Source organism: Schistocerca serialis, chromosome 12 (genome assembly GCF_023864345.2).
Source record: "Schistocerca serialis cubense isolate TAMUIC-IGC-003099 chromosome 12, iqSchSeri2.2, whole genome shotgun sequence".
In the NCBI taxonomy this organism is placed as follows: Eukaryota; Metazoa; Arthropoda; class Insecta; order Orthoptera; family Acrididae; genus Schistocerca; species Schistocerca serialis.
Window position 1 is genome coordinate 108,910,301 of NC_064649.1, and position 23,055 is coordinate 108,933,355.

Here is a 23,055-nt window from a genome sequence, read left to right on the forward strand (position 1 = left end):
ATTTCAGGATAATAAGTATAGACCCAAGATTCATCACCTGTTATAACTCTTCACTGTAATGTGTCTCGTGTTCAGTTTGTCAGCTAGAATTTGTCGATATGTACTGTACGACAGCCCAAGTCTGTTACAAACATTGTGAACTGTCCACCTTTGGTCTTCGTCAATCACATCACACACTTTCACAATCATTTCTGGTGTTGTGCATGTTGACGGTCAATCAGCCTGTTTGTCGTCTTCCCCAGATTTTGTCCTCCCTTGAAGTGCTTGAGCCACTCAAATGTTCTTGCTTGCTCAGTGCACTGTCACCAAATGCATCTGTCAGCATGATGTGCTTTAGCTACAGTTTTATTCAACTTGAAACAGAAGTTGATGCAAATCCATTGCTCCTTCACAATATCCATTTTACAATTTGCAGAAACACTGAAACACATCCTGACATGCACCACTACAGCTGACATCTGCATGTACCAAAGATGATGCAACTTTCTGCCGCAGCTGCTGAGACATGTACCTCGAGACAAAAGAAGACGAAGTAAATATTCCAGAATTCGAATTGAGAACAGCTACCAACATGAGTAGCGTAGAAGTAAATATCCTCGTAGTAGTGAAGCAACTTAAATAACTTAATAAAAGCAAGTCTTCTGGTCCAGACTGTATACCAGTTAGGTTCCTTTTGGAGTATGCTGATGCATCAGCTCCTCAAGAAAGGTAGTAGGAGTAATCCACTAAATTACAGGCCCATATCATTAACGTTGATACGCAGCAGGATTTTGGAACATATATTGTGTTCAAACATTATGAATTACCTCAAAGAAAACAGTCTATTGACACACAGTCAACATGGGTTTAGAAAACATCATTCCTGTGAAACACAACTAGCTCTTTATTTACATGAAGTGTTGAGTGCTATTGACAAGGGATTTCAGATCGATTCCATATTTCTGGATTTCTGGAATGCTTTTGACACTGTACCGCACAAGCGCTTGCAGTGAAATTGCGTAATATGTGACTGGATTTGTGATTTCCTGTCAGAGAGGTCACAGTTCGTAGTTATTGATGGAAAGTCATCGAGTAAAACAGAAATAATTTCTGGCATTCCCCAAGGTAGTGTTATAGGCCCTTTGCTGTTCCTTATCTATATAAACAATTTGGGAGACAATCTGAGCACCCGTCTTAGGTTGTTTGCAGATGACACAGTCGTTTATTGACTAATAAAATCATCAGAAGATCAAAACAAATTGCAAAATGATTTAGAAAAGATATCGGAATGGTGTGAAAATTGGCAGTTGACCCTAAATAATGAAAAGTGTGAGCTCATCCACATGAGTACTAAAAGGAATTTGTTAAACTTCGGTTACATGATAAATCAGTATAATTTAAAAGCTGTAAATTCAACTAAATACTTAGGTATTAAATTGGAAGCAACACAGAAAATGTTGTGGAGAAGGCTAACCAAAGAGTGTGTTTTATTGGCAGGACACTTAGAAAATGTAACAGATCTGCTAAGGAGACTGCCTACACTATGCTTGTCCATCCTCTTTTAGAATACTGCTGCGCGTTGTGGAATCCTTACCAGATAGGACTGACAAAGTTCATCAAAAAGGTCAAAGAAGGGCAACATGTTTTGTATTATCACGAAATCTGAGAGACAGTGTCACTGATATGGTACAGGATTTGGGCTAGACATCTTTAAAAGAAAGGGGTTTTTCTTTGCGATGGAATCTTCTCACGAAATTCCAATCGCCAACTTTATGGAAAGATATAGGTGTTTGTTCTTTACACGCGCTATACAAGATTGGAATAATAGAGAATTGTAAAGGTGGTTCGATGAACCCTCTGCCAGGCACTTAAATGTGATTTGCGGAATATCGATGTAGATGTAGATGTTGCGGCAGAATGTCGTACTGCTACTGGTTTGATCAGTACCAGGATATTCTTGGATATTTAGTGTAGCACCTCACGCAGGATCACAACACTGGAGCAAATGAACAAAGAAAAAAATTAAAAATTATCGACTGAAATCAAAACATTGATGGTTTGATTTGGTTTAACAAACTACCAAACTCTGTAAGAGCGTGTAATGAGAATGATTTTAACACAAAATTAAAATCTTTTCTGATACAAAAATGTTTATATCCACTAAATGAATTTTGAGGCACTACTTGTGTTGTAAACAAGCAGCGTATTAGCTGTAAAGTAATAATTGTACAAAATAGATATAAGATGCAAAAATTGTACCCTACTGGCCATTAAAATTGCTACACCACAAAGATGACGTGCTACAGATGCGAAATTTAACCAACAGGAAGAAGATGCTGTGATATGCAAATGATTAGCTTTTCAGAGCATTCACACAAAGTTGTCCCCGGTGGTGACACCTCCAACGTCCTGACATGAGGAAAGTTTCCAACCGATTTCTCATACACAAACAGCAGTTGATTGGCGTTGCCTGGTGAAACATTGTTGTGATGCCTCGTGTAAGGAGGAGAAATGCGTACTATCACGTTTGCGACTTTAATAAAGGTCGAATTGTAGCCTATCGCATTTGCGGTTTATCATATCGCGACATTGCTTCTCGTGTTGGTCGAGATCCAATGATTGTTACCAGAATATGGAATCGGTGGGTTCAGGAGGGTAATACGGAATGCCGTACTGGATCCCAACGGCCTTGTATCACTAGCAGTCGAGATGCTAGGCATCTTATCCACATGGCTGTAACAGATCCCTGAATCAACAGATGGGGATGTTTGCAAGACAACAACCTTCTGCAGGAACAGTTCGACGACATTTGCAGCAGCATGGACTATCAGCTCGGAGATCATGGCTGTGGTTACCCTTGATGATGCATCACAGACAGGAGTGCCTGTGATGGTGTACTCAATGACGAACCTGGGTGCGCGAGTGGCACAACGTCATTTTTTTGGATGAATCCAGGTTCTGTTTACAGCATCGTGATGGTCGCATCCGTGTTTGGCGACATCGTGGTGAGAGCACATTTTAAGTGTGTATTCGTCATCACCATACTGGCGTATCACCCAGCATGATGGTGTGGGGTGCCATTGGTTACACGTCTCGGTCACCTCTTGTTTGCATTGACGGCACTTTGAACAGTGGACGTTACATTTTAGATGCGTTACGACCCGTGGCTGTACCCTTCATTTGATCCCTGTGAAACCGTACATTTCAGCAGGATAGTGCAAGACTGCAAGTTGCAGGTCCTCATGGGCCTTTCTGGATACAGAAAATGTTCGACTGCTGCCCTGGCCAGCACATTCTGCAGATCTCTCACCAATTGAAAATGTCTGGTCAGTGGTGGCTGAGTAACTGGCTCGTCACAATACGCCAGTCACTACTCTTGATGAACCGTGGTATCGTGTTGAAGCTGCATGGGCAGCTGTACCTGTACATGCCATCCAAGCTCTGTTTGACTCAATGCCCAGGCGTATCAAGGCCGTTATTACGGCCAGAGGTGGTTGTTCTGGGTAGTGATTTCTCGGGATTTATGCACCCAAATTGCGTGAAAATGTAATCACATTTCAGTTCTAGTATAGTATATTTGTCCAATGAATACCCGTTTATCATCTGCATTTCTTCTTGGTGTAGCAATTTTAATGGCCAGTAGTGTAGTATGTTATGTATTTTGTAAGACTTATTTATTATCATACTGTTAATTCTAGGACTTCCAAAAGCCATCATTTTGACGGCTCCGTGCAAAGAAAATGTAAATAAGTAAATGTACGTGCACAAGTTTGCAACTGTGGAAGGCACAAGGAATTTGTTGTTTAAAGGGAAGGAGTTAGTTTAGGTGCCTGACTATTTGGTGGTGCATTTGTAACTGTAGAATATGCACTGGTGTCAGTGCTGAGCTGTACTGTCCGCTCACGTCTCCTGTTTCTCTCATTTCTCCAAGGCCCATCGGTGATGTACTGCTGCACGATCTGTGGCCACAAATTCAAATCGCGGTCGACCGTCAGGTACCACTACTACTGTGGGGTCGAGAACAAGCCGCTGACCTGCGAGCTGTGCAAGAAGGGCTTCGTCAGCAAGTCCCACTACGAGTACCACATGAGGGACCACACAGGTGAGGTGGGAGCGAGCGACTGCGACGGTAACGGGAACCGACACCTTAACCGCATTTACTGCTGAATGGCCTCGGCTGGATTTTAGTTGTTTTTTGTGACAGATGCCATTAACGGGATTTCTTATGACTGCTGTTGCTGTATGGGTCATGGCAGACTGTTAGAATTTTTTGCAGTGCTTCATTCTTCCCAATACTGAAACAGAAGTACATTCATGGTCTTAAAATCTTCTGTGAGGAGGGGTTGAAGTTTGTTGGAAGTTACTAAGTGCTCTCATTATCAGCCACTGGATGAATATAGTCTGGGTAATTTGTTCTACATTTTAAACAAAAAGAAATTTTTCATGCACTTGAATGTTTATGATGCCATATGTCCTGAACCGTGTGTTGTACAGTGATATAATTGTACAGATACATTCAGCGGTATCTGCAGATAGTGTCTGCAAAGTGTGTTGCGAATATAGTTAGTTGTAAAGAAGTAACAAATACAGTGTAAAGCTTATTGGTCAAGTGCTACTGCACACCATTTTAACCAGATGCAAGGTTCTCACGTATTTAAATATCTATGACATCATATCTCCTGTGAACTGTTTGTCTTATCTATACAAATAAAAATCAGTTCCAGCATGTATGATAGATCATCACCTGAGAACAGCCTAACCTTCTTTTTTGTGTGTGTGTGTGTGTGTGTGTGTGTGTGTGTGTGTGTGTGTGTTAGTGTGCATGTTAGTTATTCTTGTAATTACAAGGTTTCTATAAAAGAAAAGTTTTGGAAAATCCAACCAAAAGGTTGAAAATTAAAAATTGCCACATGTATGAAATATCATCAGTTAAGAATGCTTTGACAGATATGGTAGATTTTTGTCGTTTTTGTGTTAGTAATTGTCTGGACAAGGTTTATGTGAATAAAAAGTCTTGGAAATTCCATCAGAGAAGTCAAAAATTAAAATCAATTCTGGTAGATCATCACTTGAGAATGACGTGACTGATTTGGTTGATATTTTTGTGTTGTGTTCTTAATGGTGGTTGGTAATGGCATTTTTGTTACGAAAAAGAAAATAAAAAAAATTGTGTTCAGTTGACAGTTCTGCTGTTACATGTTTTCATAACAAATATTTAGTCTGCCATTTGTATACATAGCTACCATATATCAATACGTAAGTAATATATAAATGGGAAATGTTGTTACTGGAAATCTCAAGAAGTTCTTTGCCGATTTACTACAAATTTGTATATGATACTCTAACAAATGTTACGACAGATATAGGCTATATATTTTTGTAAAAATAACAATATTATAAAAAGAATATTTGCTATTCACCATATACCGGAGATGTTGAGTCGCAGATAGGCACAACAGAAAGACTATCGGAAAGTGAGCTTCTGGGGAAAGTGAGCTTCTGATCAACACACACACACACACACACACACACACACACACACACACACGCAAATACACACATCCAAATGCAAATGCCACTGACATGCACATAATCACAATCTCTGGTAGCTGAAGTGAGGGTGCATACAGCAGTGCGTGATGGGAGAGACAACTAGCTGGTGTGGGTAAGTAGGAGGAGGGAGTGGAGACGGGCAGGTATAGTAGGTTAGGGGTGGCCTACATTGAAGTGCTGCTGGGGGGGGGGGGGAGGCAGGGGTCATGCAGGATGCAGGGACGAGGTGGAGAGAGGGTAGGGCAGTTAGGTGCAGTCGGGGGATCAGAAGGAGGACAGGGAAGAGGTGGGGTGGCGGGAAAGGAGAGAAGTGAAAAGAGCGGGCGTGATGGTGGAATGAGGGCTGTGTAGTGCTGGAATGGGAACAGAGAAGGGGCTGGATGGGAGAGGACAATGACTAACAAAAGTTTGAGGGCAGGAGGGTTACAGGAACATTGGATATATTGTAAGACAAGTTCACATCTGTGCAATTCAGAAAAGCTGGTGTTGATGGGATGGATCCATATGGCACAGGCTGTGAAGCAGTCATTGAGATGAACGATGCCATGTTTGGCAGCGTGCTCAGCAACAGGGTGGTCCACTTGTTTCTCGGCCACAGTTTGTCGGTGGCCATTCGTACGGACCGACAGCTTGTTGGTTGTCATTCCCACATAGAATGCAGCACAGTGGTTGCAGCTTAGCTTGTGGACCACATAACTGATTTCACGGGTTGCCCTGCAATTGATGGGGTAGGTGATATTTGTGACCGGACTGGAGTAGGTGGTGATGGGAGGATGTACGGGACAGATCTTGCAACTAGGTCTATTGCAGGGGTATGAGCCAAGAGGTAAGGATATTGTGTAGGTTTGGTGGGCGGTGGAAGACCACTGTGGAAGGGGTGGGAAGGACAGTGGGTTGGGCAATTCGCATTTCAGGGCACAATGAGAGGTAGTCTAAACTCGGACGGAGAACCCTGGTGGAGAATGTTATTCAGTTGCTCCAATCCTGGGTGGTACTGAGTCATGAGGGGAATGCTTCTCTGTGGCCAGACAGTGAGACTTAGGGAGATGTTGGGTGACTGGAAAGACAAGGCACGGGAAACCTGTTTTTGTACGAGGTTGGGTAATTGCGGTCTGTGAAGGCCTCAGTGAGACCCTCAGTATATCAGGAGAGGGACTGCTTGCAACTACAGGTGTGACAGTCATGGGTGGCTGGGCTGTACGGAAGGGACTTCTTTGTATGGAATCGATGGCAGCTGTCGAAGTGTAGGTATTGCTGGTGGTTGATAGGTTTGATATGGAAAGAGGTACCTGTGAGGTGGAGGTCAACGTCAAGGAAGGCAGCTTGTAGGGTTGATTAGGACCAGGTGAAACAAATGGGGGAGAAGGTGTTTCGGGGGGAATGTGGATAGGGTGTCCTCATCCACGATCCAGATCACGAATCTGAACACTACCTTTCCCAACCACATCCTTCCTAATCACCATGACCAACTATATCCTTACCCATATTGTTTCTCCTTTGAAGGCATTACATACAAAGAAATCTGGGGTACAGCTATAGGCACTAGCATGGCACCGTCCTATGCTAACGTATTCGTGGGCCGTCTATACAAATTCTTTCTAAACTCACAGTTCAGATTCATTGATGACATCTTCATGATCTGAATCGAGGGTAGGAGACCCTATCCACATTCCTCCAAAACCTCAACACCTTCTCCTCCATTCTCTTCGCTTGGTGCTACTCAACCAGACAACCCACCTTCCTCAATGTTGTCCTCCACCTCAAAGATGACTACATCAGTACCTCTGTCCATATTGAACATACTAACCACCAGCAATACCTACACTTTGACTGCTGCACCCCATTCCACACCAAGAAGTCCCATCCGTACAGTCTAGCCACACATGACCATCACATCTGTAGTGCGAGCAGTCTCTCTCAGAATACACAGAGGGTCTCACTGAGACCTTCATAGACTGTAAAAAAACAGATCTCCTGTGCCTTATCTTTCCAGTCATCCACCACCTCCCAAAGTACCACCGTCTGGCTGCAGTGGAGTCTTCCCCTCGCTTTTCAGTACCACACAGGATTGGAGTGACTGAATAACATTCTCTATCATGGTTCCAACTACAGCTCGTTGTACCTTTAAATGAGAAATGTCCTACCCACTATCCTTCCTACCCCTCCCACAGTGGTTTTCTGCCACCCATGACACATACACAATATCCTTGTCCATCCTTGCACACTCCTGCTCTCAGCTCCTTGCCTCACAGCTCATACAGGGGTATTCTGCTGCCCACCGAACCTATACAATATCCTCGTCCATCCCTGGACAACCCTGCTCCCAACCCCTTGCCTCACGGCTCATATCCCTTTAATACACCTAGGTGCAAGATCTGCCCTATACATCCTCCCATTACCACCTACTCCAGTCCTCTCCTTACCAAAGGAATTCAGGGATTTCCATTGGCTCTTTCCCACTAATGTTGTCAGGACTCTGTTTCTCTGCAATGGTCATCATAAAATGCCTTCCATTGTAGGAAAACTACTCACCATCGAAATTGACCTAGTCGACTCCAACCACCACCCATTTAAGAGGGATTGGGGAAAGATCGGCTCTTCATTTCCAGACTGAACAAAAAATCGTGCCGCTGCAACTGGGAACTGGTCCTCATGAGCACAATAGTGGACAGGACTAGCCGTATGTGTGGTTGGGGACAGTATTATAAAGTATAATAGCCTTTAGAATTGTTAGTACCATCCCTGATGAGGAAAGAGAGAGATGTTGGACAAGATTGAAAAGAAAGAGCAGGTCATTCGAACACCAGGATGAGAAGGACCCATGGGACGGACATGAAGATTGGGGGGGGGGGGGGGGGGGCGGCTGTCAGAATGAGTAGGTGGTTGTAGAGAGTACACAGGTTGGCCCTATTCTGAGCAAGAACTAAATGCGCATTAAAAGATAGAGAACTGAAATGAATAGTGCAGTCAAGAAGTAGAAGAAAAAGCAATTGGGAGAAAAATAAAAAAGGGAGGGGGGGAGGGGAGTTAACAAAGAAAAACCAAAAATCAACGAAGAATTTATTTAAAAATAAAAATGTAATAAAAATTCTATCTTTTTCGTAATTTCTACTATCCATCACCCTGTTGCTTTATCGTTTTCTCTCTCTCTTGTTTCCCTCCTAGCTCTTAGCTACAACTCTTATTGTTCGTGAAATGTTTCTGCTTATGCAGGTTGTTCACAAACTTCTCTTTTTCTCATACAATCAATTGTTCAGCATTTCATTCTGCTGTAGTCATCTTCAATTAATGCAAAGAGCCACACCATGCCTAACCAGCCAGTGGTAGCATTTTAGCTGTCCTAGTCTGCTTTTTATGCACTCCTCACTTTGTTGATGGTACATTATTTTTCCTCTGAGGTAGCAGAATTCCTTCACTTCGCCAACCTCGTGACTCAAAATTCTGATTTTGAGTTTACCGCTATTCTCGTGTGTGCTGCAACTCATTACTTTCATCCTTCTTCATTTTACTCTGAATCCATATTCTGAACTCTTCTCTTAACCTATCTTTACTTCTTAGCCTGTTGAAATTGACTCAAGACTGCAGCTGGCACAGTGATTAGTTATGTATATACTAAGATGGTATCTGTTCTTTTGGATATGTCTGAAAGAACAGATACCATCTTAGTATATATATGGTTAAGGCTCACCGGCCACTTGACCATCTTCTTCTTCTGTGCGAATGCACAAACAGTGCCCGAACTCTTACGGGAATCGGCAACACGCCGCAAGTAATGAGTATAATGGGCAGAGGCACTACGAATGTAGTGCGGGACAATACGTTGAGAATGTGGGTTTCACGGGAGGCGTGCCAGAGATAAATCCCTGCAGTCGCGCTATCCTCTGTGCCCTCGGTGGCTCAGATGGATAGAGCGTCTGCCATGTAAGCAGGTGATCCCGGGTTCGAGTCCCGGTCGGGGCACACATTTTCACCTGTCCCCGTTGACATATGTCAACGCCTGTAAGTAGCTAAGGATGTTCATTTCATTGTAATTATAGTGATTAGTGATGTACTATCTTTGACTTCCTCTTCTCTCTGTCTCTCCTCGTCCTTATGACAGGCAGTGTGCCTCATCCTGGAGTCTGAGTGATATGTCCTTTTTCTCTCTAACCTTTCCCAAACTGTTCCTCTTTCTTCCTCAAAGAAACTAATAGTTCTGAAAGCTAGGATACTTTTTATAAATGGCTTAATTATTTGTCCGTAAGTCAATGTGATGCTAATGGTGACAGTTCGTGCTGTTTAGATGCTTCAATTATACACTCCTGGAAATGGAAAAAAGAACACATTGACACCGCTGTGTCAGACCCACCATACTTGCTCCGGACACTGCGAGAGGGCTGTACAAGCAATGATCACACGCACGGCACAGCGGACACACCAGGAACCGCGGTGTTGGCCGTCGAATGGCGCTAGCTGCGCAGCATTTGTGCACCGCCGCCGTCAGTGTCAGCCAGTTTGCCGTGGCATACGGAGCTCCATCGCAGTCTTTAACACTGGTAGCATGCCGCGACAGCGTGGACGTGAACCGTATGTGCAGTTGACGGACTTTGAGCGAGGGCGTATAGTGGGCATGCGGGAGGCCGGGTGGACGTACCGCCGAATTGCTCAACACGTGGCGCGTGAGGTCTCCACAGTACATCGATGTTGTGGCCAGTGGTCGGCGGAAGGTGCACGTGCCCGTCGACCTGGGACCGGACCGCAGCGACGCACGGATGCACGCCAAGACCGTAGGATCCTACGCAGTGCCGTAGGGGACCGCACCGCCACTTCCCAGCAAATTAGGGACACTGTTGCTCCTGGGGTATCGGCGAGGACCATTCGCAACCGTCTCCATGTAGCTGGGCTACGGTCCCGCACACCGTTAGGCCGTCTTCCGCTCACGCCCCAACATCGTGCAGCCCGCCTCCAGTGGTGTTGCGACAGGCGTGAATGGAGGGACGAATGGAGACGTGTCGTCTTCAGCGATGAGAGTCGCTTCTGCCTTGTTGCCAATGATGGTCGTACGCATGTTTGGCGCCGTGCAGGTGAGCGCCACAATCAGGACTGCATACGACCGAGGCACACAGGGCCAACACCCGGCATCATGGTGTGGGGAGCGATCTCCTACACTGGCCGTACACCACTGGTGATCGTCGAGGGGACACTGAATAGTGCACGGTACATCCAAACCGTCATCGAACCCATCGTTCTACCATTCCTAGACCGGCAAGGGAACTTGCTGTTCCAACAGGACAATGCACGTCCGCATGTGCCACCCAACGTGCTCTAGAAGGTTTAAGTCAACTACCCTGGCCAGCAAGATCTCCGGATCTGTCCTCCATTGAGCATGTTTGGGACTGGATGAAGCGTCGTCTCACGCGGTCTGCACGTCCAGCACGAACGCTGGTCCAACTGAGGCGCCAGGTGGAAATGGCATGGCAAGCCGTTCCACAGGACTACATCCAGCATCTCTACGATCGTCTCCATGGGAGAATAGCAGCCTGCATTGCTGCGAAAGGTGGATATACACTGTACTAGTGCCGACATTGTGCATGCTCTGTTGCCTGTGTCTATGTGCCTGTGGTTCTGTCAGTGTGATCATGTGATGTATCTGACCCCAGGAATGTGTCAATAAAGTTTCCCCTTCCTGGGACAATGAATTCACGCTGTTCTTATTTCAATTTCCAGGAGTGTATATGGAGATAAGACGACAGTTGTTACACAATTAGTAGGTTATGGAACCTTGATTTTCCCATACAAAGTCAAGATAGAATCCTACTTCACCGCCATGTTTTCTGCACTGCAACACCTAATACATTAAACTCAGTTGCCATATTATGCATGTGATGTTATTTGCAATAAAAAATGGCAAAAATACACAAGTAAATATACTGAGTGAGGTGGCACAGAGGTAAGATCCTGAACATGTATTCAGGAGAATGGGGTTTCCAATCTCCATCCGGCCATCCAGATTTAGGTTTTCCATGATTTCCCTAAGTCTCATAAGGCAAGTGTTAGGACAGTTCCCTCGAAAGTGCACGACCAGCAACCTTCCCTCTCCGAGCTTGTGCTCTCTCTCTAGTGACCTCACTGTTGATGGGGCATAAACACCTGGTATTCCTTCTGTTTTCCATAAATAATTAGAAAAGACACAAATTTAGCAGCCAGTGGGCATTGATTAAATCAATGGGGATAGTCGAAAATTTGTCCTGGAGCATTATTCGAACCCAGATCTGCTTACTAGGCAGATGGTTTGACCACTGAGCCACTGGCAGCTAATACCATTAATTCCTTTGTATCTTAATTCGTAGTTGTTGCAGGATCAAAATGATAGTGTACCTTTAAAAGGAGTGCAAGAGAAAGCACAATTGTCTGGCTAGCTACTGGCTCCACAGACAAATATTAGGTCACCATCTATCGAGTGTCCGAACACTCACTCGGCAGCAAAACTTGCCTAATAAAACAGGACTGGCTTGACACCTGTGCACAGGAACACCATTTTGGATTTTCTTAGCTTTCCACAGTGCAAGGAAAAACTTGGTTGGCCACCCTGCGTCACTAACTTCCAATTTCAGAAAACCAGCACCTACCTGCAATGGCTGTCAACTGACTCTTGATTTCACAGGCTCTGTACTGCTCCAAAAAATTATTTAACATTTGGGCCCTTCAGCCAGTAAGAATGAGAGGCAGAATGCAGGCATTTCCGTCAGTCATTTCCCGGTCCTGTTTATGCTGTTTCCTTAAGGTGCAACTTCCAGCGAGGACTCGGAGAACTTTGTGTGTGACAGGTGTCAGAAATCCCTCCGTAGAAGGAACATACAAGTTGGCACTTCCTGAGAAACAAACTTTATTCCAATTAAACCTGTATTTCCAACCAAAATACAATGTTCTACCTGAAATGTAAAAGACACTTCGATCATTACGGCAAATTGCGAAATGTGAATGCTCACGACACGGTGACGAACAGAGGCAAAGAGGACCTCATAGTGAGTCTTGGTTGACTTGTAACATGCAGTAGTTATCAGTCGTAACATCTGTCAACAAAATTTGCAGTTGGGGCCACAGAAAGTGGCGAGAGATAACATACCGCTCAGTGATGCTCAAAAACTTGTTTTTATCAGTGGAAATACAGATGAAAGTACAGTCTGAGAGGTAGAACAATGAGCAAAAAATTAGAGGATAATGCTCAATAAAACTCCTTAATGAGATTCACAAGTAGAATGTAGAAAAAGGAAAAATACTCTTTGTATGCTTCTGTTTATCAGCTTCCCATTGTGATATGCTAAAGGAAGTTGCTGTTTGTGCTTTTGTGAAGTACGTCCTTTATATTCTTGTTTTATCATTAGTGTGTTTCATTCTTTACATTATCCTTCAAGTGTTGTTTTTTTGTCACAGTTCAGTGACGCCCAGCATCATTTTCTTGCAGGAGACTTGCCGTTCAAGTGTGACGTCTGCGGGAAAGGATTCAAGCAGAAGACAAAGCTTACACGGCATACAATCGTACACACAGGTAAGGGAAGTTCGGTAACGTACGCTCCCTGTCACAGCTGGCTGCTGCTGAGTCTGATCTTCTGCATACAGTGCATGTTGTTGTTGTTGTTCTTGTTCTTGTTGTTGTTGTTTGACACACCTCTTCATACTACTGTGTCCTGTGCCAGGTTCTTCATATCTGAAACCTACATCCACTTCAGTGTCCTCACTTGGTCTCTCTTGACAATTTTCACTTCACACATTTCCCTCCAATACTTAACTGACGATTTCTTCATGCTTCAGGACGTGTCCTATTAACCAGACCTTTCTTCTAACTAGGTTGTGCCAAAAATAATTTCTTTTTTTTAATCCCTGATGCAAAAAGGTGGTCTTATAAGTTTAACTTTTGAATCTGTCTGAGGCATCGTTGTTCCCAAATTGAAGGTCTGATTTTAATATGGTATTTTTTATTTGAAAGCTGGTTTAATCAGGATTGTTCTTAGCTATGTTCTACAAAATTGAAATGTTTTCCACTGGCATGCTCTCTTGATATACACTACATAATACATAAGAGCTATACCAAGTTACATAATACCAAATTGTTGAACTCAAAAAGATCTGAATAGAAGTTTGTTCTTGCACACTTTTTTGTAGTTGTTTTTGAGGTCTACAATTCAGCACTAAATCAAATAATTTTACCTTAATAGCTTAGGCAGTCTATTGCAAGAGAGCACAATGGCAGTCCACTTTCTTCAGACCTGATTTAGAATTAGAACGATTGTCACTGCTTATTGCTTATGTTACTTACGGTAGCTCAGTAATACTACACATTGGTTACTGAGTATATGTGCTAATGAAAAATGGTGAAATACAAGGATAGTGTTTAATACATTTTAATTACTAGTAGTAGCTACAAGTGATACGTGCAAAATATTCTAAATGTAAAAATATTTTTAAATAATGAATACAGTATGGTATGGATTGTGATACGGTATGGTATGGATGGTGTTCTACAGTACAGACTACAACAAAAACAAAACAATGGTAAAATAGAATTATAGTGTTAAATGTGCTTTATTACTAATAGTATTTGTCTGAAAGTGGGGGTAGTATATCGATCATATTGTGTCTACAAGTAAAATAAATGTTGATTGTATCATGTCTACTAGTAAAATATTAAGTTTAAAATGCATTAAATAAAACTTAAATTAAAAATAAAAAAGATACAAAAAAACTGCTAAAAAGGAAAAAAAATATTTATTGCCCCTTTATTTATTAAGCATTGTCGCATCAGGTGACTGCTAAGTAAATAAAATAAAAATACATGAAAATGAAAAAAGTATGAAATTTAAATAAAATTAAGCTACCTAGGCAGTGTAGGTACATACCTGCTCCAAAAAATTTGCAATGTAGACACAACCCTCAATGATGCTTACCCTCACACAACTGCCCATTCGTGTCACCACTCTTGGTCACGCCTCAGGCAATGTGCACCATGCAACTCATGCTCGCGTTTTAATGAAGCGTGAGGTGGTATGCTATTGTCAAGCTGCTGCAGGACGTAGCCTTCATAAGACAGATTAATGCATGAAATTACGTTCATACGTAATTACGTAAGGATGTGGTATAAAATTAATACGTATAACTCTACTGTTTAATAAAGTTAGCCTAATTAAAAACAGATTAGTTTTCATATTTTATTCAATAAGTAATTATAACTTAACTAACTATTTTGAGATGTGGATGTGGAACATGCAGGACTGGAAGATATGGTGTGAAAAAGAAGAGGCTCATAGCCAGCAGTAATGAAAGTATGCTGTTGTAGAAAAGATAGCTGCTGTTAATGTCCCTCCATCACCAAACTGGCCATTCCTTCAGGACATGTCGTATGAACCAATCCCATCTTTTAGCCAAGTTGCACCATAATTTTCCTTTTTCTCCAATTCAGTTCAGTACTTTCTTATTAGTTATATGATCTACTCGTCTAATCTTCAGTATTCGTAGCGCATTTCGACGGTTTAACTCTCATGCTTTCTTGCTGTAGCCAGCCTGCATTTTGCATACTATCTACACTGAACATTGTCAGTTATTTTGCTTCTCTGATAGCAATTGCTGGATTTAATCAGACTACTTTCTTTTACTCTTGCTTCAGTTTTGTTGATGTTCATCTTATATCTTTCTTTGAAGATGCTGTCTATTCCATTCAACTGCTCTTCCAATTCCTTTGTCTCTGTCTCTGACAGAATTACAATGTAGGAAAAGATAGATTGCTACTTACTGTAAAGTTGCAGACAGGAATGATTAAAAGACTCTCACACATAGCTCCGTAAGTTAAAAAAACACACACACAAACACACAAACAGAAGCACACCTCATGCCTCATGCACACACAAAAGCACACCTCATGCACACACTACCACCAACCCCAGCATCTCAGGCTGGAATACATCATCATGTGGGACACAAGCAGAGGGGTGGAGAAGGGAATGGGATAGTAGTTTATGGGTGGGGAGAGAGACAAACGCTGTCTGGTGGAGTGTGCAGCAACTGGACTCCAACCGGTGCAGCATCAGGAGGTTGTGGGGCAGGGAGGTGGCAGAAAAAAAGGAGAGGATCAGGGAAAGATGGGTCAATGTTTTGGCGGAGGGCAGCAAATAAACAGGATGGGAGATGAGGACAGGGAGGAGATGGTAGGACATAGGGGGTGAAAACCGTTGGGTGGAGGGTGTGGGGGCTGTATGTTATTGTAGGTTGAGGCCAGGGTAATTGTGGGAGTGGAGGACGTGTTGTAAGGGTAACTCCCATCTGCAAAGTTCAGAAAGTCTGGTGGTGGAGGGAAGAATCCAGACGGCTCGGGTAGTGAAGCAAGTGTGTTATGTTCGGCTGCATGTTGTTACACAAGGTGGTCTACTTTGCTCTCGGCCACAGTTTGCTGGTGGCCTTTCATCCTGGTGGACAGCTGGTTGGTAGTCATACCAATATAAAAAGCTGTGCAATGATTGCAACAGAGCTGGTAAATGACATGGTTGCTTTCACACGTGGTCCGCCCCTGGTGGGGTTGGATAAACCTGTGACAGGATTGGAATAGGAAGAGCTGTGTGGGTGGATTGGTCAGGTTTTGTACCTGGGTCTTCCACAGGGGTCTGATCCTTGTGGCAAGCGGTTGGAATTGGGAGTGGCATAGGGATGGATAGGATGTGGTGGAAGTTGGGCGGGCAATGGAACACCACTTTAGGAGGGGTGGGAAATATCTCAGGTAGGATGTCCCTCATTTCAGGGCACGACAATAGATAATCAAAGCCCTGGTGAAGGATGCAGTTCAGTGTTCCAGTCTGGGGTAGTACTGGGTGACAAAGGAGACACTCCTTTGTGGCTGGTTATTGGGGGGTGGTGGGAGGATTGGGGTTGTGAGGGGAAATGGCAAGGAAGATTTGTTTGCAGACTAGATCTGGGGGATAGTGCCTGTCTGTGAAGGCTTTGGTGAGAGACTTAGCAATGCTGAGCAGCAGTGTTTCTTTCACTGCAGATATGCCATTCCCAGGTAGCCAGGCTATATGGGAGGGGTTTTTTGGTGTGAAAGGGATGAAAGCTGTCAAAATGCAGGTGCTGTTGGTGGTTGGTGAGTTTAATGTGGACAGAGGTGTGGATGGAGCTATCAGAGAGGAGGTGGTCAACATCTAGGAAGGTGGTATGCTGGGTTGAAGAGGACAATGTAAAGGGGAAGGGGGAGAAGGTGTTGAGGTTAAGGAACAAAGATAGGGTGTCTTGGCCCTGGGTCCAGATCATGAAGATATCAATGAACCTGAACCAGACTAGGGGTTTGGTGTTTTGGGAGGCTAGGAAGGTCTCCTCTCGATGGCTCATAAAAAGTTGGCGTAGCAGGATGCCATGCAGGTGACCATGGCTGTGCTGCGGGTTTGTTTATATAATTTCCCTTCAAATGAGAAGTAGTTATGGATTAGCATAAAGTTAGTAAGGTATATGAGGAATGAGGTAGTGGGTTTGGAGTCTGAAGGATGTTGGGAAAGGTGGTGTTCAATACTGGTAAGGCAAGGGCATGAGGGGTGTTGGTGTATAGGGAGGTGGGATCCAGGAGTAGGGATCCAAGAGGTAGAGGGGTGGGTATGGTGGAGAAATGGTGCAGGAAGTGGTTGGTGTCTTACAGTCTCATCATCAAACCTTGACATTTTGATTTCTTATCCCTGAACTTGAATTTCTTCTCCAAATTATTTTTTCCTGGACTGCTTGCTCAGTTTACATTTTGAATAATGTGGGGGATAGGCTACAATCCTGTCTTATGTGATAAAAATCATCGGTTGACATTATCAAAAATTAAGTTTGAGATATGCAAGGGATTTAATTGGAACAGCAAACCAGCAGATGTCTCCAGGACGTGGAACTTCATTGGATAATACAAAGAAAATAACTGATTTTTAATGTACTTATCATTGGATGTAGAATTATTATGTCCTGGGATCGTACATGTAAATAACGTGACAACTTTTTGACTTTGATCTTTTCAATACTTCAGGTAGTACCTGTTAACAGCTTCACTCAGAACTGCATTTTACTCTCACATCTAAGACAACACATATTAGTGACAAATAATTGCCATGTACCACCTGCCTCGAGATGACTGGGTGTTTGTGTTGTCCTCATCATTTCATCATCATTCATGAAAGTGGTGAGATTGGACTGAGCAAAGGTTGGGAATTTGTATGGGCACTGATAACCGCACAGTTGAGTGCCCCACAATCCAAACATCATCATAAGTGCCATGTACTGACAAGTATTAATATGATTTTGAACTTTCGGCAACAGAATTGGAACTAAACAATAGCTAATTGGCAGGTGCAGCTGCTCCTCTATACGTAAAATTGTAACAATGCAATTTTACCCTTTCATTATTTAACCATGTACCTTAATAAACTTGTAGTGGAAAATTGCAAGTTCAGAAACATGTAAAAAAAGGCTTCAAGTGTACAATAAACAGGAAGATGTTTTCCATAAAATGATTTCTTTTCTGTGCAAAATTTTACACAATTTAATCTAATAACCCTATAGCTGTAGATAACGATAAATTACTTCATAGTTACACTGCTATTATTTTTACATGGCCTCTTCAGAAGTTCAGTATTTTAGTTCACTTAGCTTTTTCATTACATTACATTACATTATTTAAACTGATCTAATGCTATTTTGTCGTAAGTCTACATAAAACAATCACATGGAAACGATAAACTGTTAAGTTCAACAACATTTGTAAGTTTGTACATGTAAATGATGCCTGGCAAAATATGAAGAGACTTTGCAGTAGTCGTGACTTTCCATTGAGTACTGCACTAGTTACATGAATTGTGTTGCAAGCCAGTCTGTTATATTACAATTTGTAGTCTGGTTTCTGTTCAAGTTCTAAATAACTTTTCACTTCCTGTTTTTTTTATTCTTGATCAATTCAGAGGCTTAAGCTCTGTAGCCCAGTCGAAACTGACAAAAAGTTAAGAAAAACATTGTATATGTATCTAATGACTTCTGTAGCTTCTCGCAGCATAATACATTGACTGAGTGAGGCAGTGGATTGGTCAGCACATTGGACACACATTTGAGAGGACAACAGTTCGAATAATGTCCCACCATCCTGAATAGTTTTCCCAAATTTCCTTAAACTGCTGTGTCCTTTTGAAAAAGGCACAGCCAATTTCCTTTCCCATCCTTTCGTAATGTGAGCTCGCAATCCATCTCTAATAACTGAGCTGTCGATGGGATGATCTTCCTCCCGGGATAATACTTCAAACTGGTACACTGTTTGTGTAAGATTATGTTCCATTTCCAGTGAGTGTAATATCTTTGGCACTGTTTCTGTCGACAGACGATCGTAAGTTCAAGTGCTCTACGTGTGGGAAACATTTTGCCGAAGCTTCGAACCTGAAGGTTCACTCGAGATTGCACACGGGTGAGAGGCCGTACAAGTGTGACCAGTGCGGACGGAGCTTCAACGAGAGAGCCAACTACAACAAGCATGTCCGCAGCATTCATACAAGTATGTACCAACGTCTGCCTGCCGCAGTGAGCACAGTCAAATGTTCTAGTCAGATACTACAAATGCACTTCTTTTTATAGTAATTTTGGCTGCTGTACATGTATTGTATCCTACAGACTGAGCCCAAATGAAAGTTACTGAGGTACTGTGATATCTTGTTGTAGCAGGGATTCACGGTCATAAAAAATTTTTTGAAGGACATCATCTTCACCCCAGTGACTGTTATAATTTTTTACTACCCTATTGCAATTTCGGCCTCAGGTCATTATCAAGTGCTGCTGAAAAAGTACAGAATGTTTAAAAAAATTATTTTACAGTTTCATTATGTATCTCGTCATTTTGCCGATTATACAAGACATTTTAACTACGTAGCCATGTTACTTACATATCATGGCTTGAAGCCATGTCGACGTAATGTAAGCGGACACATTTGTATGTCGTTGTCAATACTGCTAAATACACTCGTGACGTTGTTACAGAGTGCGAGCACACATATTCAAACATCGTAAAACAACATAATCTGTAAGTGCACATGTTCGTTAAACCGTCACTAGTCACACATGCATTAGACCACAGCTGCAGACTACTGTTTTCAGGCTACTAATAACCATTTTGGAATGTAAACGGATTGCAGATATGGTTTAGCTATGTGTGGAACGCCATTGCAGTCCAATGACTGACTGGTTCTAGTTTCTGATCGCTTAGGCAGGATGGCCCAGAATGTTGGAGGATATGCATTTATTTATTTATTTATTCCATCTGATCTGATGGTACGCAGTGTTACAGATGTTGGAAAATATCAGTTAACATTGTTAACATATATTAACATATAGTACCCTAATGTATAATATTGCAAAGATCGATTAAGTTTACTTCATTCCATTGCTCAATGTTTTTGATTTAACATAAATAGCAAGATTACTGTTCTAGTGAAGTGATTACGATATGTCTGGTGCACGGCACAGTGATCCTTCCTTGTGCCGGTCGCGTGTGGCTCACCGGAACCTTGACGATGAGTATGCCTACTGCCACATTACGGGCAGGCCGGTATTGGGCTACCGTCACACCAGATTGCCCCAGAAATCTTGATATTGCATGACAGCTGTTATATTAACAGTGAACCTGTGTTGTCTGAGACAGAAGATGAACTTTGAAAATTTACTATTATTCAGTATAGGGAACACCTAAAGTTGTCACGAACACAAAACACATGTGTGACAATGCAAATAATATACCATTTGTTAAGTTGAAGGTAGAATTGTGAGTTATTTGTTGAAATTTGCTATAGCAGCTTTGGATTTTAAGGGAATTACGACAAATTTGGAGAAGAAGTTTGAGACAACAATGCTCTCACAAACGTAAAGAACATTATCACACTGAAAGCTGACACCATGTGTGCCATTGTACTGTCTGCCTCTAGTGCTGATAAAGTGACAGATGGAAGAACTTAAAAGAGCAAATTTGAAAATAGACCTGAAAATAAATTATAATAAACGAAAATAGTGTATAACCACTGTACTGAAAAAACAATGATTGGAAACATATAGACATATGAGTCAAAATGACTTGGAAGGTTTTCAGTGAATTAAATGGGGTTTTCAAAACTAAACTGCCAGTGGGTTTGGAAAGGAAATTTAAGACTCTATATTACAGGTGTGAGTTGGGATGTGCTGGGACAGATTTGGAAACTAGAGAGGTTTGAGGGATCAGGTTCACATAAATTATCAAAAAGCTCAATTACTATGCAATTACAGGAATGCAGAACAATCACTGGAAGGAGCGACATCCATCAAAAATCTGGGCGTATCCGTATGGAACGGTCACGTGAAAGTAATTGGGGATAAGGTAGGTGTTGGACTTCATCCATTACAGGAATTCTTAGGAAGTGCAGTATACTGACAAATGAGGTGGACTGAGAAGTTTCCTTTTGACCAATATTTAAACATTGGTTTTCAGTCTGGGATATGCATCAGGTAGGAATGAGTGATTTGAGTCAGAGAAGATCCAGAGAAGAGCAGTGTTTCGTCACAGGCTCTTTGACTAAATGTGAATGCTTCATGGTGGTACTCAGCTGTCTCCATTGGCAGACAGTATGAGAGAGGCTTTGTGCATCACTATGTGGTTTGCTTTTAAAGTTCATACGTTCATAGAACAGTCAACCAATATATTAATTCCTGCTATGTAGACCTCACAAAAAGACTGCAGAGATAAAATTGGAAAGATTTGAATCTACACCGAGTCGTACAAATAATCATTTTTCCTGTAGACAATTCGTGACTGGAACAGGAAATGTGACACTGGTACACAAGTACCCTCAGCCACACACTGTAAGGCAGCTTGCAGAGTATAGATGTAGACGTATCATTTGCCAATTGTAGAGCTTCACACCATTCTGAACTACTAAAGTCTGAAGTTGATTAGAATGACATGATCCTAATCGCCTATGGGCTGTGAGGGTCATTCCAAAACCAGTGCCACCTGTTTCTTATGTTGACTTTGAGTATTAAAACACAATTATGTGGGTTTAGTGTTAATTTTGAATCTTCCAACTGATGTTTTGGCGGTTTCGTAGTCCCGCAGCACTTAGCGGCAGCAGGGGAGCGTTCCACGGTAGCGCCCAACACCTACATGCCAGTAAAACGGAGATGTGTAATTGAAATCCTAACTGCTGAACAAATTGTGCTAATTGAAACCTGTTACACTTACTAAAGTGTACAGAGACGGTACAGTAGTTGTGAGTAATGTTAGGCTGTGAGCAGTTGCGTTTCAGCAGGGCTGGAAAGAGAGTGCACAGCAGGCAATACCCTGCTCAACACTGGAATCTCTCGTAACGGACAGTGTTCTGATCGACTCTTCAGTTACAACTGGCAGGTTACGACTGAGGAAGGATTGCGTTCCTGACTGCGGCATTGTAGCATTGCACTACATCATTACCACAAAGGTCGTGTGTGATGGGTCCTGCAGATTTTTACAGGACGCAAAAATCCTGCCGTAGTGCAAAATTGTTGGTACATGCTGGACTGATACGAGGATGAAGGTGACAATTTTACTAACATCATTATCACTGTGAATGTGATTCGGTGTTACCATGATGAGGCAGAATCTGATTGACAGTGCACAGAGCGGCAGTTCGTAAGAGAGCAAACTGACGACTACAGTCTTGTGAGACAGCTGAGGTGCACTTCATAGTATCTCACGGAGACTCGAGAAATTGCTAATTCGGAATGCTGTGAGATGACACTGACAAGGCTTAAAGCCTATATTTCCGGAGCCTGGTGTGAGTAGAAGAAAAACTTGTACTTCCAGCAGGCCCCACAACAGTTTTGTAACTGGTGAACTTGTTGCCAAATTTGTCTGACATCACGTATGACATCCACTTTAGCACCTTCAGATTTCCAGCTCCTTGAGCAATTTTCCACAATCGTTTGAAGCCACTTTCAAATCTGTATAACTTGTTAGTCTCAGGTGATTCAGTGTTTTTCAATGCAGAGCACAGGCTCCGGTTTGTCATTGCAGAAAATGCATAGTTAAAGGGTGTGAATATGTGGAAAAATGGTGGCATGTAGTTGAAATTTTATTGCATTTAACTGTGTTAATGTGTTGTAATTAGGTATAAGTACAACATGACCAGTAGACTGAACACAACTTTATTCCACTGAAGCATTAACAATTTGAACACATATTTAAGTAACATTCAGAAGAGTTGTAGCAATATACATAAAGAACAGGCCAGGCATAGCTTGTTTAGCCTTAAAATAGACTGGAGCCCATGGTGGGCTCTGACGGTGATATAAAGAAAAAAATAGAGGGAAACATTCCAGGTGGGAAAAATATAGCTAAAAACAAAGATGATGTAACTTACCAAATTAAAGCATTGGTATGTTGATAGAGACACTAACAAACACAAACAAACACACAAAATTCAAGCTTTCGCAACCCACGTTTGCTTCATCAGCAAAGAGGGAAGGAGAGGGAAAGACGAAAGGATGTGGCTT

At 42.4% G+C, this 23,055-nt stretch overlaps 1 protein-coding gene and 1 non-coding gene across 2 annotated transcripts in view; both read left to right on the forward strand.

Annotated features, from left to right (window-relative positions):
* Positions 1-3,921: 3,921 nt before the first annotated feature.
* The window catches only part of LOC126427974 (protein bowel-like), a 71,985-nt gene continuing 52,851 nt past the window's right edge, over positions 3,922-23,055 (forward strand). The window contains exons 1-2 of the mRNA XM_050089860.1: positions 3,922-4,081; positions 18,890-19,060. Coding sequence (XP_049945817.1) covers positions 3,922-4,081; positions 18,890-19,060 — 331 coding nt within the window. The remainder of the gene's footprint in view (positions 4,082-18,889; positions 19,061-23,055) is intronic.
* On the forward strand, positions 9,418-9,492 carry Trnat-ugu (transfer RNA threonine (anticodon UGU)). The gene has a single exon. It is a non-coding gene; the product is annotated as a tRNA-Thr (tRNA).